Source organism: Manacus candei, unplaced genomic scaffold (genome assembly GCF_025592945.1).
Source record: "Manacus candei isolate 608988 ecotype Guabito, Panama unplaced genomic scaffold, ASM2559294v1 h1tg000048l, whole genome shotgun sequence".
Taxonomy (NCBI): domain Eukaryota; kingdom Metazoa; phylum Chordata; class Aves; order Passeriformes; family Pipridae; genus Manacus; species Manacus candei.
In genome coordinates this window covers 10251257-10265431 of record NW_026138096.1, presented here as the reverse complement: position 1 = coordinate 10265431, position 14175 = coordinate 10251257, and the positions used below count along the sequence as shown (strand labels likewise).

Sequence of the window (14175 nt, the reverse complement as noted above, 5' to 3'; positions counted from 1 at the left end):
AAGACAGAAATAAAAATGGTGTTGGTGGGGATATAAATACAAGTTCTTACCCATTCCCCATAGCTGTTTGTAAACCCACAGCAACTGGTTCCTACCTCCTGGCAGTTGACTTCCAGAGTCCTGGTAGCTGGATTGCCATTGACAACAACTGCTGTGAACCACTGAGTAGATGGATCCAGGCTATAAATTCTAATTTTTGAACCAATGATATTTTTTCCACCTTAAAAATTGGGGAAAAAAAAAAAAAAGCTTGAGACAAAGGAGGCATGAAGATCATCATAGTTATCAATATGAATTTGCCAACAGTATTGCATGCAAAATGCAAGAAAGCAAAACAAACTGAGAACCTTTAGACAACTTCCACATAAGCTGGAAGAAAAATTATACAACTATGTTCCAGCTACCTCCATCCTGGAATAGTTCAGTGAAGTTGTGTGGAGGCTAAGACACACAGCAGAGGCCAGACTAACCTCCAGATTTCAGACTGTGAGGCAGATCAGTGGACACAGAAATGAAGATTCAATGACTAGATGTGAATTTTTCCTTCCTTTCCAGTATTGGAAATAGCAACTCTTAAGTTGCAATATTTGCCTTTCCATAAAAGCAAGACATTCCTTGTACATGCAAGCACATGACTACAAATATGCTCGTATGAACCCAGTAATTAAGAACTGGAAGCTGGCAAACCTAAACCCAACAAATTTAATTTGACGAAAAAGGAAGTCTCTATTCAAAGCTTTGGAGGCTTTTATAAACAAGCAGCAAACAAAAAAAAAATCAAGATACTTGAAACAATAAACTACTCCAGCTAACTTCAGTTGAGAATTTCTACAAGTTTGGTTTCTCTTTCACAAGTAGCAGGCCTTCTGTGTGCACTTAAATTACACACTCACTCTTACAAGGGAAATACTTGAAACTTAAATCTCTACAATCCTTCACATTTTGCATTCACTGTCAAAGCAGAATCAGTATTATTAAAAAGCTTTTATCCCCTAGAACAGGTTACCAATGAATTAAACCATCACTGAAGAGATTTCCCTTTGGACTTGTTGTCAGTTTTCTGCTCCAGAGTCTGCTCATACCTTGGACCAAGCGTGTCTCATCCAGGTGTTTCTTAACCAAAGCCTGGATTTCTTCATTGACATGTTGATCATCCTTAAGAGAAAGCCTGGAACTGTCCACATCCTATTGATGAAAAAAAGAGCATAAGTTTGTATTAAGGATAATGCTTTTGACTAACAAAACCCCATAATATTTAGAAACAAGATGGAAGCAACTGATACAAGTCCAACAAGTTTCTCGTTACTGTGTTACTTCAGCTCCAGGATGTCAGATTTGAAGCAGACACCACTTTCTTACCACTAATTTGCATCAACCATCTGCAAGGCAGACTGAACTGAGCTCTCCAAGTCCACTAACACTGTTCTGAAAACAATCCAGTTGTTTTAGTAGATTGCTAAGTTAAATTAAGAAATAGATGGTTCAATGTAAGATTTTAAGTTCTCAGAAGTAGTAAATTATTTGTCCTGAGCAGATGCAAATATTTAAGTTTTATGTTTCTATTTATGACATTGATGTCAAGATCCAATCCATCTCAAGATACCATTATAAAATGTACATATGAATGAAAACAGAGTCAGCTACATCTAAATCATCCATAATTATTGGGCAATCATGTATTTATATTACAGTTGAGGGGTTTTTTTCCCTTCCTTGGTATGTAAAACAAGCTGCTTGTTGAATTCTTGAATTAGAATTGATTCTGAAATGGAAAGTTCAGACCAAATTTCCATCCAAGGCTCAAAGAGTGCTGTTAAGAAAAGAGTTTTAGGGTTTTTTGGGGTTGGTTGTTTGGGTATTTTTTTTGTCCCATGCACTGCTCTGGTATTTGTAAGAGACAAAAGACTGAAGGGCCAGAAGTCAATAAACTTATTCCAGACGCCAGCAAAGCAACCTTCTCCTCTGCAGTGTTGAGATAAGGCTTCTACATAAAGACACCTCCACCCTGCTTGTTGAGCCAACACAGGCAAGACAACCACATACAGCTCAAATTTAGCTTTTAGTGATTCTTTGGTTAGTTTCTCAAGAGAACTTGTGCATTTGCTGACTGTTTACAAGCCAAAGCAGAAACTAATGATGGCACTACTGGCAGTCTCAACCTGGGACATCTATTACTATTTTTATTTCAGCCTGTTTATAGGTCCTGAGAGTAGTTTCCTGAAAAGGCTAAATCCTTTATCCTTAGCAGATACTATTCTTGTAAACACCTGACCAGCCAGTCAAACAGGGCAATCTTTCAACCCATCTGTACCTAATTTTCACTAATAAACTGTCCTCATGGTGCTCAATGAAAGGACTGTAATTCAACCATCTCATTTACATTCTGCCCAATTCCTCATTTGTTTAGGATTAGCAGTGATGTGCTTCTGTTAAATAGCAAGATTAATTCCTGACTCCCCTGCAACTCCTTTCATGGTAATGACAGTCCTGTTCACAAGAACAAAGGGAAACTATTCCAGGTTATCCCCAAGATCAACATGATGCAACTGCTGTCACCTGAGCTGAGTAACTGTCCCAGCACACTCCCTCATCCAGCTCTCCTCAGTGACCACGTCCTGGATCAGCTTCAGGAGGTTTTTAATCGACACATCACATTCAGAACAGATATTTATGAGTTATGGCAATAAACACCTACCTGGATGGGTGTCAAAAGGTCCTTAGACAGAAAAATACATCTCTCCTCGCCCAGATAGCGCACTGAAACCAGTGATCCCATACCAGCTTTGTCCACCAAGGACTTGTAAGTCTACAGAAGTGATAAACATGTTCTTAGAAACAGAGTTAAGAAGAACTCATCATTCACCATTTGCATTTAAAAGATTACTTTAGTTTTGCATCTATTTCACTGTTAAGCTACTACATCTACATGCAACTCTTGAAAGCAAATTTCTAATAAAACTTCTAATACATGCCTAATGAAGGAGTTACTGGACTACACTTGAAATTAATTTCATCTATTAGAATGAGTTTGGAATTCAGTGCAGGTGGCTGTCATTAGCATTCATTCATCTCAACATGAACAATTTACTGATATAATAATTCTAATGGTGGATGTGTTACTAAAAACCCTCCTTATAGCAGATTGAGGGAATAACCAGTAAATCAATAAATGGTTTACAATGAAGGTCTCATAACTTGTACACTGGCAATATACTGAAATCTTAATTTAGGCAGGTGTGATGACTTGGACAGCCTCATAGTTATACCACTGCAGTGCAATGATGAAGCTGTGTTCAGGTATACCAGAGGCTTCAAGAGCAGACAAGGAAAAAAAATTTCCTTTAAAAGCTTCTGAACACTTCCTAATATGTTCAAAGTTAAATTTTGCCTAATCCTGCAGTAACAGCTCTGAGTGGGAAGGCATCAGGAGCCTGGAACAACAGAAGTGCCAAGAATAAGATATATTTGTGCTCCATTTAAAAGAAAAAAAGAGAATCATTCTGGTAGAACATATACTTGGGTTTTCTAAGGACTGATCAAAGAAAGACCTTCTTCCCCCTTCTTGTTTTCACCTCAGTTAGGTCAGCATTGGCAGAGGGGCAGGATCACCCCAGGAGGGACAAGAGTCTCTCCAGGAGCAATTGGGCATTACAAGAGTTCTACAGAGCTACTCCACTTGTCAGAACACAAACCCACACAACCTCTTTTATGACCTTTTCTTTCCTGCCCTGCATGGTGGTAAAGGGAGAAGAAGCCTTTTTTGGTAAGGCAAGCTCCAGAATTGGGAATCACTTTACCCTACAGAGTCCCTCTGCTAAATGAGCTTTGGAATATGCACCCTGCACGAACTGGCATGTCAAACACACCAGGAAGAAAACCTTATGCACAAATTCTCCACTAAGAACTGTTCAGACACTTGGAAATGGACAACAGCTAAGTTTAAATAAGCAGGTTTTCAGACCATCTTATCAGCAAAATCACCAGCAGAACTGCTGATATTAATCCACAGCTCAGGAAATAAAATTAAGGATTCCTATTTCCACTTCCTCCCTCATCCCACTTGGCCCTATTTCCAATAAATATTTGCTTAGATTAGCTTTGCATAAGAAAAATAAAATCAGCTAAAACACAGCACTATGAATTCTACTGCACAATTTACACCTAGCAAAAAGTATTAAAACATGAACTACAAGTTCAGCATAATTCATGTTCAGCAAGTTCACATGTTTGCATCTTCATTTATCTCACGACTACTTTCCTGAGTAGCAATATCCAAAGTAGTCAAGTAGAACTATACTGGCTGAATACATTAAGAAACATTCCCTGTTCACCTCTCCTGGGTAATTTGCCTATCCAGCCATGCATAGCAGTTACAGGAAGCTTAGTTCTCTGCCTTATACAGTGTATATCACGTTTTTACAGGCAAAAAATCCAAATCTCCCAAGTCACCTGTGCCAGGCAGACATCACATAAGAACTGTTTGAATTATTTTTGTCTCAGGATCAAGAACCACTGTAGAATTAACACTACTTGAGGCAGAGCCAAACAAGAATTTTAAAGTAAAAATACAGGCTTATCCTTAAAAACCTATTATTTACCCTTTTTCTCTATTCTTATCTGCAATTTCATGCAAGAAGGAAAGAGCCACGAGACCAGAGGGAAAAGGAATTAACACTGTACAGAACAGTGGTTTGGGAGAGAAGCAAAGTCATAAAAATACATTCTTGTGTCCACAGGCAAAACACACCAACTTCAAGTGCTGACAAGCTCTGTCCAGCTCCAGCTGTACAGACATTTAGTCTCTCTTCCCACGGCACCTAAAAGTGAGGCTGTACCGGAGAAATCCACCCCTGTGACAGGACCATCCCCAGAAGGTGGAACTGCAGAACCAAAGTGAGTCGACCCAATGTGTACTTGCCATTGCAGGCCACTGGACAGCAGGCATGGACTGGGATTTTCTTTCAGCCAGCACCAGCTTTTGCTCCACCAGGAATGCTATCATTGTATGGCTGTAGACTTCTATCCATCTTCGTTTTTCCCATGGCTCATCATCAAATTCCACACAAATCTACAGAAAGGAAGCAAAGCAAAGGAGTGACTAACCATAAAATTCAGGCACAGTCAACATGGAAAAGGAGAAACAAACACCAATTTACTCAAAAAAAAAAGAAATCATTGCCAGTACTACAATACTACTTGTACAGTGCTACTACACAAGCATGATTATTGCCTTTCTGTCAACACAATCAAGCAATTGCTAAAGCATCCCAAGACTGACCTGGTGTTTTATAAGTGATAATCAATGTTAACTGGCTTATCATCATTACTGTCACATAAAACAGTAATATTCCCACTTCACTTTACAACTTCCCATCTCAGAAAGTCCAGTGCTGCCCAAGGACAGTTAAATGTGTTAACACTGTCACCACTGTTCACAAGCAGGGAAAAACACAACCATAAAAACTACTAAAACCAACAAAAGGGACACACAGATTTTCCACAAACTCTAGAGCAGTTGAATAAAAAAGTTGTTTTTTCCAGAAATATTTTAAGAATAACAGTCCCAAAGAATACCTTTAGCCAATTTACTGACAGCACAAATGACAGTAAACCAGCAAAGGTGACCAAATTGTATAATGGTTGCTTTTAACTGCTTTTTATCCTTACAAATCTCAGAAGTAACCATAAAAACTTTCCAAAGGGAAAACAACTGTCACTTCATGGCAAAAACACGGTGGTTTAACAAATTTCTTTGGCATGGCATTACCCTTCTTTCATAGGCAACACAGAGATCAGCAAATGATTGGGAAAGACCACAAATAAAACTTCGCCTGAATACAGGAATCAGAACATGTGGGAGAGGACTCTACTCTGGGAAAAAAATAATCATTCCCTCTTTTCATAAAACATAACATTCCAGTCTAAATACATTTAAATAACAGCAGAGAAATCTCAATTGAGTGAATCTTAGAAACATTTCCTGATGTTTACCTTCCCTCTCAGGGGAGAGGCAAGTGAAAACCTGCACACAAAACAGCACTACCACAGCCAGGAGTCATCGAACTAATGGGTGCAGAAATGAACTTAGTCATTTTGAGGTGCACAGAAACAATGAAAGAGATAAGCAAATAACAAGTAACAGAACCAGAAGGGCTTGTTTTGTCTACAGCATCAGCACTGCACAAACAGGAAAATACAGTTGAGTCAATAATTTCAACAGCAGTTGACAGTCCTTCTACACAAAACGTAAAGTTTGAGAAGTAAGTACTTCTACTCCTTTACAGTACAAATATTTAATCCCCCCTCTCAATCCATTACTATTTTGGGTCTATCAATCATTCTTCCACAGAGCCAGGAGAGGAAACGAGATGGGACGTGTTTTGGTACAAAGCCCTCCACGCCTCCATTGTCCGCCCTGCAACTTCTTTTAACACTTGAACTGGAGAACTCATCAACTCAATCGCTTCTGGCAGAACCGTAACCAGTCACAAAGCTCACAATAGAGTCCCGAACAGCACCTGCTCCTTCTCCTTTCTGCAGAGAAAGTCCTTAAGGAGAGCTTTCTGCACCAACCTCCTCCTCACTCCAGGCACGGCACAGGCACAGGCACAGCCCCGCGCCCAAAGATGGACAAAGCTCCACCCCCGCCGCAGATCCACAACAAGAAGCTCACAACAAAGTTTGCTCTTCCGAGAAAGAGTTAGAAACACCCACGGTTTCTTTTTGTTTGACAAGGAAGAGGTGCTTTTGCAGCTACTCAGAGGTCACCAAGTTCCTCCCATTACAAAAAAGAGGCAAGGAAACAGTTTAAAATGGAAAGATGGTGCTGTTCTTGCTGTCACAGGACAGGCACGGAAGTCCCTTGGAGAAACCAGGACAATGTACAAGACGCCACTGCTACAATGGAGTCTTGTCCTTGGGGAGTAAGAACTCGATCTATACTCGCTGTATACCCAGACACGGCTGAATACTTTTACTGACTACAGTTGCCAAATAAAGCCTCTTAAGAACTTCACAGTCAAACTGTAAAACGTCCCTTGACTTCCACACAAAATACACCGCTAACAAGTTACACCACACTTGCAAACCACTAACTCCGTGTTCAAAACCCCCGTTGGTAATCATTAATAAGAAGTGGCCACCATGCAAGAGGAGTCCGAGAAACCTCCAACACCAGACACGAATTTGGCACGTCTTTCAAGACCTACGTGCTTGTCCATGACCAGCTACTCCAAAGAGCAGGACAGGAAAGTCACCAAGCCCAACAACACTGGAAGGTTTCAGTTTCATCTCTGGGGGGAAAAGAAACCCGTTCCCAACTGGCAAGACCTTAAAACTACAGAAATAAAACCTAGGCACGGCAGGTGCGGCAAAAAAACCTGGTTTTCAGAACGCTGGCGGAAGAAAAGCACATTTATAATTAGTTTGAGGTAGTTGCTGGCATTAGCAGGAGCACACCGGGGAATCCCTCGGCAGAGGTGCACATGATTCCAAGCGCGTTGGCCAAGCAGACCTTCCCCCCACCGGGAGCAGCGTGTGCTCACACGTGTACACACACACCCACGGGGTTCCCAGGGCGCAGGTAAGGCACTCTGGATTTAGCAGGTCGCCGTGAAAGTTCCCGGTTACCTTCAGGTCTGGTTTGGATATGTCCGTGTGTGACACTGCCCGGATCCTGCCCGACTTCCAGGGCCATTCCGAGATGCGGGTGGCGTCCCACGACCTGTCCTCCTCCTCCGACAGGCACAGGAACCTCTTCCCCACGAGCAGCGACCAGCTCCCCTCGAGCCTCAGCACCATTTTAACTCATCGGGAGGCCTTCGGGGAGGAAACCGAGGGGAGGAGGAGAGAAACACATAGAGCGGGGCGGTGAGCGCTTCCTCCTTCCCCTCCTGGCCCCTCCCGGTTCTCCGAGCGACTCCGGACGAGCCCCTGACACCCCCCTGCCCACCGTCCTGTTAACCACTGCCCGGCGGGGGTGGGTGGAAGGCAACACCAAGAACGTATTTCCAGAATGGCTGCAGCGCAGCTCCCGGCCATTCCCACCCCCGCCGCCTCTTTGTTCCTTCCTCCGAGCAGCCGGAGCGCCGGGCGGCAGCCCAAGGGGAGGAAGGCAGGCGACCGGGCCAAGCTCCTTCCGCCTCACCAATACCCCGTCCTGCCTTGCCCGGGCAGCCCTCCAGCCCTGTCCTTGCCCTCACCTGCTCCCCCCCGGCCCCACTGCCGGTGCACCCCGCGGTCACTCCGGGCGAGGGTCCCGCTCCCCTCCGCCCCCCCCGCCCCGATCGCCGCCGCGGCCGAACGACACTGTCGGCGCGGAGCCGCGCACACGCCCCCTCACCCGTGCGCGCGCCCCCGTCCCGCGCTCCTATTGGCTGCGCCGCGCCGGCGGGGCGGGGCCCGCGGCGAGCCTCCTGCCGCGATTGGACCGGAGGGGCGGGGCCCGCGCGCCCGGCCACGCCCCCGAAACCGTTGCTCAGCAGATGGCGGATAAAAAAAATAAAAAAAGACTGTAACCTTCCGCGGGAGCTTCGAGAGAAGGAGTCCCTCAGGAGGGCAGCCCGCGGGGCGCTCACAGCCCGGCCCCAAGGGACGCACGAACGCGCTTCGGGCCGCGGTGCCTCTCCAGGTCCGCGTTCCTTCCTCGGGAGTGCCGACCCTTCAGCTGTAGGGCCGCCTTCGGGGACGGCGGAAGAATCCGAGGGAGGCCAGAGGGTGTGAGACAACCGCTTATACGTGCGGCTCGCGGCGTACTCAGATATAGCACAGGGGGCGGTGGCACCCGCGGGGCGCTGCCGCGCATGCGCGCGGGGGCGGGGCCGTCACCTGCGGGAGTGCCCCACAGGCCGCCATCTTGTTGGGCTGAGGGAAAATGGGTCCAGACGGGCCCTCCCTGCTCAGAGAACGGCATAAGGCGAAATAGGACAAAAATAAGGCGTGCCTGAGGTTCCTGGGCAGGATGGCAGGCTGTGGAGGCGCTCTGGTTGTGGTTGGTGCGGCTTGTGTGGTTGTATCTGCAGGCAAATGGCTGCCACCAACTCGTGCCTTTTAACACTAGACCTGTGTGTTCTTAAAAAAGACAAGCCAAGGCCACAAAATCACAGAATGGTTCGTGATGGAAGGGACCTTAAACACCATCCGGTTCCAACCCCTTGCCATGGGCGGGGACACCTTCCACTACGCCAGGCTGCTCCAAGCCCTGTGCAAGCTGACTTTAAACACTTCCAGGGATGAGGCAGTCACAGCATCTCTGGGCAACCTGTTCCAGAGCCTCACCACTGTCACAGCAAAGAATTTCTTCCTAATATCTAACCCTACTCTCTTTAAGCTATGAGAACCAAGTAGTTAGAATATGGCAGTGGCTGGCTGATAGTGTTTAGCAGTGACCCAGCAGGACCCACATACACCTCGTTACCACAAGACTTTCCCACCAGAACGTGTGAGAGGAAGAAGACCAAAAATGAAGAAAGTACCTAAGGCCAAGAAGCTGTTGACTCATCCAGTTTGCTGGAAACCCTCAGTGCTCAGCTTGTGCTTTCTCCATGGCTCCATCCATCATCAGAGATGTCTGAGCGCCAGAAATCTCCATCAGACAGCAGCGGGATATTTGTGCCACGTTCTGGTCTCACACTCCATTTTCTCCAAGAATCGAGCCAAAAACTTGTGTTAAATTCATTTTTTAAGCCTTTCTCACCAATTTGTGTCAAGACTCTCCACTGACCACTTGTCTACTACGTTCAGACAAACACATTTACATATGAAATCAAAAGGCACTAAAGCTTCCCCATGTGCCATGATGAGAGAAATGCTGTTCTTGTTCAGGCAGCCCAATTTTCCTGATGACTGTAGGCAATCTTCAGTGATTTCTATCAGTTGGATGAACCTATTTGCAGTATTTTCTGCAGGGAAAAACAAGGATATAAAATAAATAATAGAAAATTAATAGATGAGCAACTGCTTGTAGCCTGAAGAACTACCCATTAGCAGGTACTGGAAGAAGAAACAGCTATGCTTGCTTCTCAGATTTAAATATTTACTGTGTAGACCAGACCTACAAAGTGGAATTTGTGATAAGGTATTTCACGAAGCAAGCTAGATTTGAAAACACCAAATTACTTCTTTAATTGTAGGCATCAGACTCTTGTAACAGCAGCTGTACAACGTAAACATCACACAATATTGGTGTTGCATAACCTCCTTATTTAAAACCCTTGGGTTTTATGCATACAGAACTCTTTGCCTCAAAAAGGAGCTGATTAATACACGCAGGGAGAGGGATGTCAGGCAATAAGGAAGCAACATTAGTCAACCCAATAAATCAAGCTGTTGGTAGCACTCCAGTTGCCTCATTAGGCATTCCATTGAACTTTTTTCCCATTAGCACCAGAAAAAAGGAAACCTTTAAGGAGAGATTTCAATGACAACGACGTGAATTTTGTGAATGAGCAGCTCCCACGTGCGAAGAGGAGCATGAAGGTTGGTCAAACTTGGTTTAAAATTTAATGTTTTGGGTAGGTACTGACCTAAAAGGCTGAGAGTAAGTGAGCAAGCATGGGATGACATAGTCCATGAATGCCCTTGAAAATGAACTTACACTTGGAGATCATGCAGTCAAAATGCAACATTTTGAATGTGCATAAAGTAAAACAAATTGGCAGACACCAGAAGAGAAGATGGTGAAGCAGACAGAGCACAAGTTGACAGAAGCCTGGACAAAACTCAAGCAGCCAGAGTAGAAACAAGTTTTCAGTCCTGAAAGAGTAGAGGTATTCAAAACCTAAGGGTAGAAGCCACATAATGTAAGATTTTTTTTCTTATGAAGCAGGGAAGATAATCAGCTACGTGCTACACTTCCCTAGGATTCCTTATTCCTTGAAATTAGATCAGGACCAAATATCCTTTTTTACTATCTGGCTTCTTTAAAAGTTATACATTTAAGATAACCAGTAAAGTCCTGGGTCAAAAAGCAAAATATATAAAATTTAAAATTATGACTCTAAAGTCTCTGACTTTGTTGCATAGTTTATTTTTCCCAGGATTACAAACATACCATACTGAAAAATAAGTACTATTGTTTTTCTTACCTGGTTATTTTATCACCACTCACAGTAGTCTCCACAAAAAACTAATGTCTACTGGGAATATTTTGTGTGCATATGCCCACCCTCACTCTCACAGCGTGTCGATAGAAACATCAGCATGTTCAGAAATGACTTTCAAACCCACACTGTGGTAACGGCACAGCTGCATTTACCTCTGCAGAACACAATGTCTGCAAAACAAAGCAGTGCTGTAAATATGCAGAACTGATTAAACCTCAAAGCAGGAGATTTCAACCCTTTCTTCTGCCTGCAAGGAGAAGTCTTGAGCATATTTTTACCAGCTGGCTCTACCCGCTGGGTTGAACTGGTAATAGGTAAGCCTTTAGCTCCTACATGGGAGAGGAGTAATCTCTGCAAACAGATGCTCTTTAAACAGTAACTTCAGAACACACTTGAATAAATTCGTCCTTTCAGCCACCAGTAAGTAACAGAACATTTCTCTTGTGCTGTGTGCCGCTAGGAAAAAGCAGAAGAGGCTTTGAGTTTTGAATTTAATCCTTTGAATTTAACAATTCAGTTTAAATTTGAATTCAGCAGTAAAAGTCTATAGCCAATTTTATGCCTAAATAATTGCACGTTCAGGCATTTACGCCTACCTCTCTGCATATAAAATCTGAGTGTGCTATTCAAATATTTGTGCTTTAAAATTGGCCTCTCACTATCCAAAGTGTTTGATATCACCAATCACAGGCACTTTGCAAGAAATGGACGTTTCAGTTGGAGTAGGGCCCACAGGTAAGTTAACTGTCATGGCATTATGTCCTCAGAAGTTGTTTTCCATGATAGGAGGGAGCAGATTGTTTTTCAGGGCTCTCCTGCATTTCCACGATAAACCTCTTAAGTTTTTGTGCAGCTACAGCAAACAATGATCAGGGCACTGGCTTTTAAAATCTCTACTGTAGCAACATTTTAAAGGTCTCCACTCTCAATCAAAGGCCCTTTGGACAGGAGGCTGTACAAGCAGAGAGGGAGAATATGGAGTCCTTTATCTTCTAGTGATTGGTGATGGAGGTGTAAGGACGTGTAATTAAAGTTGGAAGTGCCTATGGTCAGGCTACAAAAATACCAGCTGTGCTAACTAGGAAGGGGGCTTTGGGAGATGCCCAACAGTTCATTTCTCTGGTATGTCTTGAGATGTGATGCTAAAGAATGACTGAAAACAGACCACCAGAAACTTTCCTATTCACTAGCACCAAACTGATGGAGGTAAGTTACTCCTTAGGTAGCTAAAGTAGATCAGTTAGTACTCATATCCAGCCGAGCTCTAGTTACAGCATGAAAAGATAAAAGCCTGTACGAGCTCTTTCCTCAGCACACCTCACCTGGATCAGCTTTGCAAGACTGGCAGGACTAGTTCCGGGTCTTTTTCTTCCACAATTATCTCTTTACCGTAAGTTAAAATGAAATATTTTGTGTCTCACACTAGTTAATATTGTCTCCCTGTCTGAAGCTGAAGGAAGCACGTATTTTGACACCAAGTACGTTATAATTTTATGCAATTAAGTTTACTTGCTGAAGGAAAAACTCCATAAGAAATGCTGAACTTTTACTCTTTTCCACTCCCATACATACTCTGCAGTGGGGACCAACTTTCTTTTGCTAGTGATGAGCTAGTGGGACATAGATTTGCTATCCCAGCTGTAGAAACAGGAAATCATGAGAGGACTCTTAGGATGATAAATCAGGATCAATTATTAAATTTTAATTGAATATTAATTTAACATTTAATGATTTAATTATTTAATTGGATGTTAAGTATTGTCTGGGGATTGGGATTGGATATTAAATTTTGCAGATTAATTCTAAAGTCAAACAGGTATTTATAGGCAGAGTAATGCAATAACCTTTACAGAATAAACATTAGACATAAGGTGTGGTGAGTAATTCCATGCTGATTTTGTTCTTCCTCGGCTGCTTCAGAGGAAGAAGGCCTGTTTTGGAAGAAAAAAACCCCTTCCCCTCAGGTGTTAATAAATTATCAGTTAATAATTCAAAGGGTTTGGGTTATCATTCTTTAATAAAAGAATGCAAATCTATATAATCTTGATGGGTATACCCAAATCAAGTCTTAGAAACCACCACCACAGGAACGTCTCCGTGATGTGCAAAAGGAGCCACTGAAAGTCAGGTAAAGTAACACAGTGAACTTTAAACAACATTGTTTAATGAGCTGTGGGAAACCATTCTTTGTTAATTTGCTGTATTTCCAAAAGCCTCACAACAAAACTGAAAGCACAACATGTTGGTCATATTTTGGTACTTAATAACAACCAGGCTCTTTCATCATTGAAACAACATAACCTGGCTCAGGCAAAGACCAGTTAGCCTTTGTACCGTTCCCTGCCAGAGTGGATCTTAAAGCTTATTACAAGTGCATCCTGCTCTTCCTTTTAAACAAACCTGTCTTGTGATTGAGTGTCTTCCCTCCAGAGAAATCTTACACCTTTCTCTTTTGGATCTGGCAGGAGATTTCAGCAGCTCCTGGGCATGTGTAGGTGTCAGGCCAGTGAGTCCTAGACTAGGTGATAGGAATTGTTCCAGTGTTGAACTGGCCTGCTACCTACTTTTCTAAGATCATTTGGACGAAATTCGCAGTGCTGCTTTTGATTATTCAAAATCACGTGTTTTCTCTTGAAAGTTCTCTCAGCTTTGGTAATTTAATGTAGTTTTTGACTGAACATGGGGAGAAGTGGTGATTGCTGTGAGTTATGTGCCATTGTGAGTATGTGCCATTTGGATAAGAATCTTGACTGTTCTTGAATGTGTATTCACTTAAAAAGAAGGTTTTTTAAATTCTGTATATTGTACTGATATAATGTTAACAAAGCTGAAGTAATGTATCACTAAAGCTAAAAAAAAAAAAAGTGAAATATTAAGATCCCAGATATTGGTGAATATAGAACTGGGAATATTTAAAAATTGTATGTTGCTAAATGTGACCTAGTTGGTATAACACGGAACTGGGAGCCAAATCTGGAATCTAACACTGTGTCATTAGGCAGATAATTTAATTCACCTCATTTCTCTGTAAGATGGAGATAACAATAATCATTCTTATGAATTGCTTTGTGTT

At 42.9% G+C, this 14175-nt stretch overlaps 1 protein-coding gene across 3 annotated transcripts in view; it reads right to left on the bottom strand.

Annotated features, from left to right (window-relative positions):
• KDM3A (lysine demethylase 3A) overlaps window positions 1–8743 on the bottom strand; it is a 30466-nt gene extending 21723 nt beyond the window's left edge. Inside the window, exons 1-6 of one of the 3 annotated variants that reach the window (XM_051798545.1) lie at window positions 8518–8743; window positions 7630–7818; window positions 4919–5068; window positions 2696–2806; window positions 1083–1185; window positions 96–220 (exon numbers count right to left, since the gene is read on the bottom strand). In XM_051798545.1, coding sequence (XP_051654505.1) covers window positions 96–220; window positions 1083–1185; window positions 2696–2806; window positions 4919–5068; window positions 7630–7800 — 660 coding nt within the window. In that variant the 5' untranslated portion in view covers window positions 7801–7818; window positions 8518–8743. Of the gene's footprint in view, window positions 1–95; window positions 221–1082; window positions 1186–2695; window positions 2807–4918; window positions 5069–7629; window positions 7819–8201; window positions 8315–8341; window positions 8367–8517 lie in introns of those variants that run through there. The other 2 variants (XM_051798546.1, XM_051798544.1) reach the window with 2 other exon arrangements.
• Between the last annotated feature and the right edge of the window lie 5432 nt (window positions 8744–14175).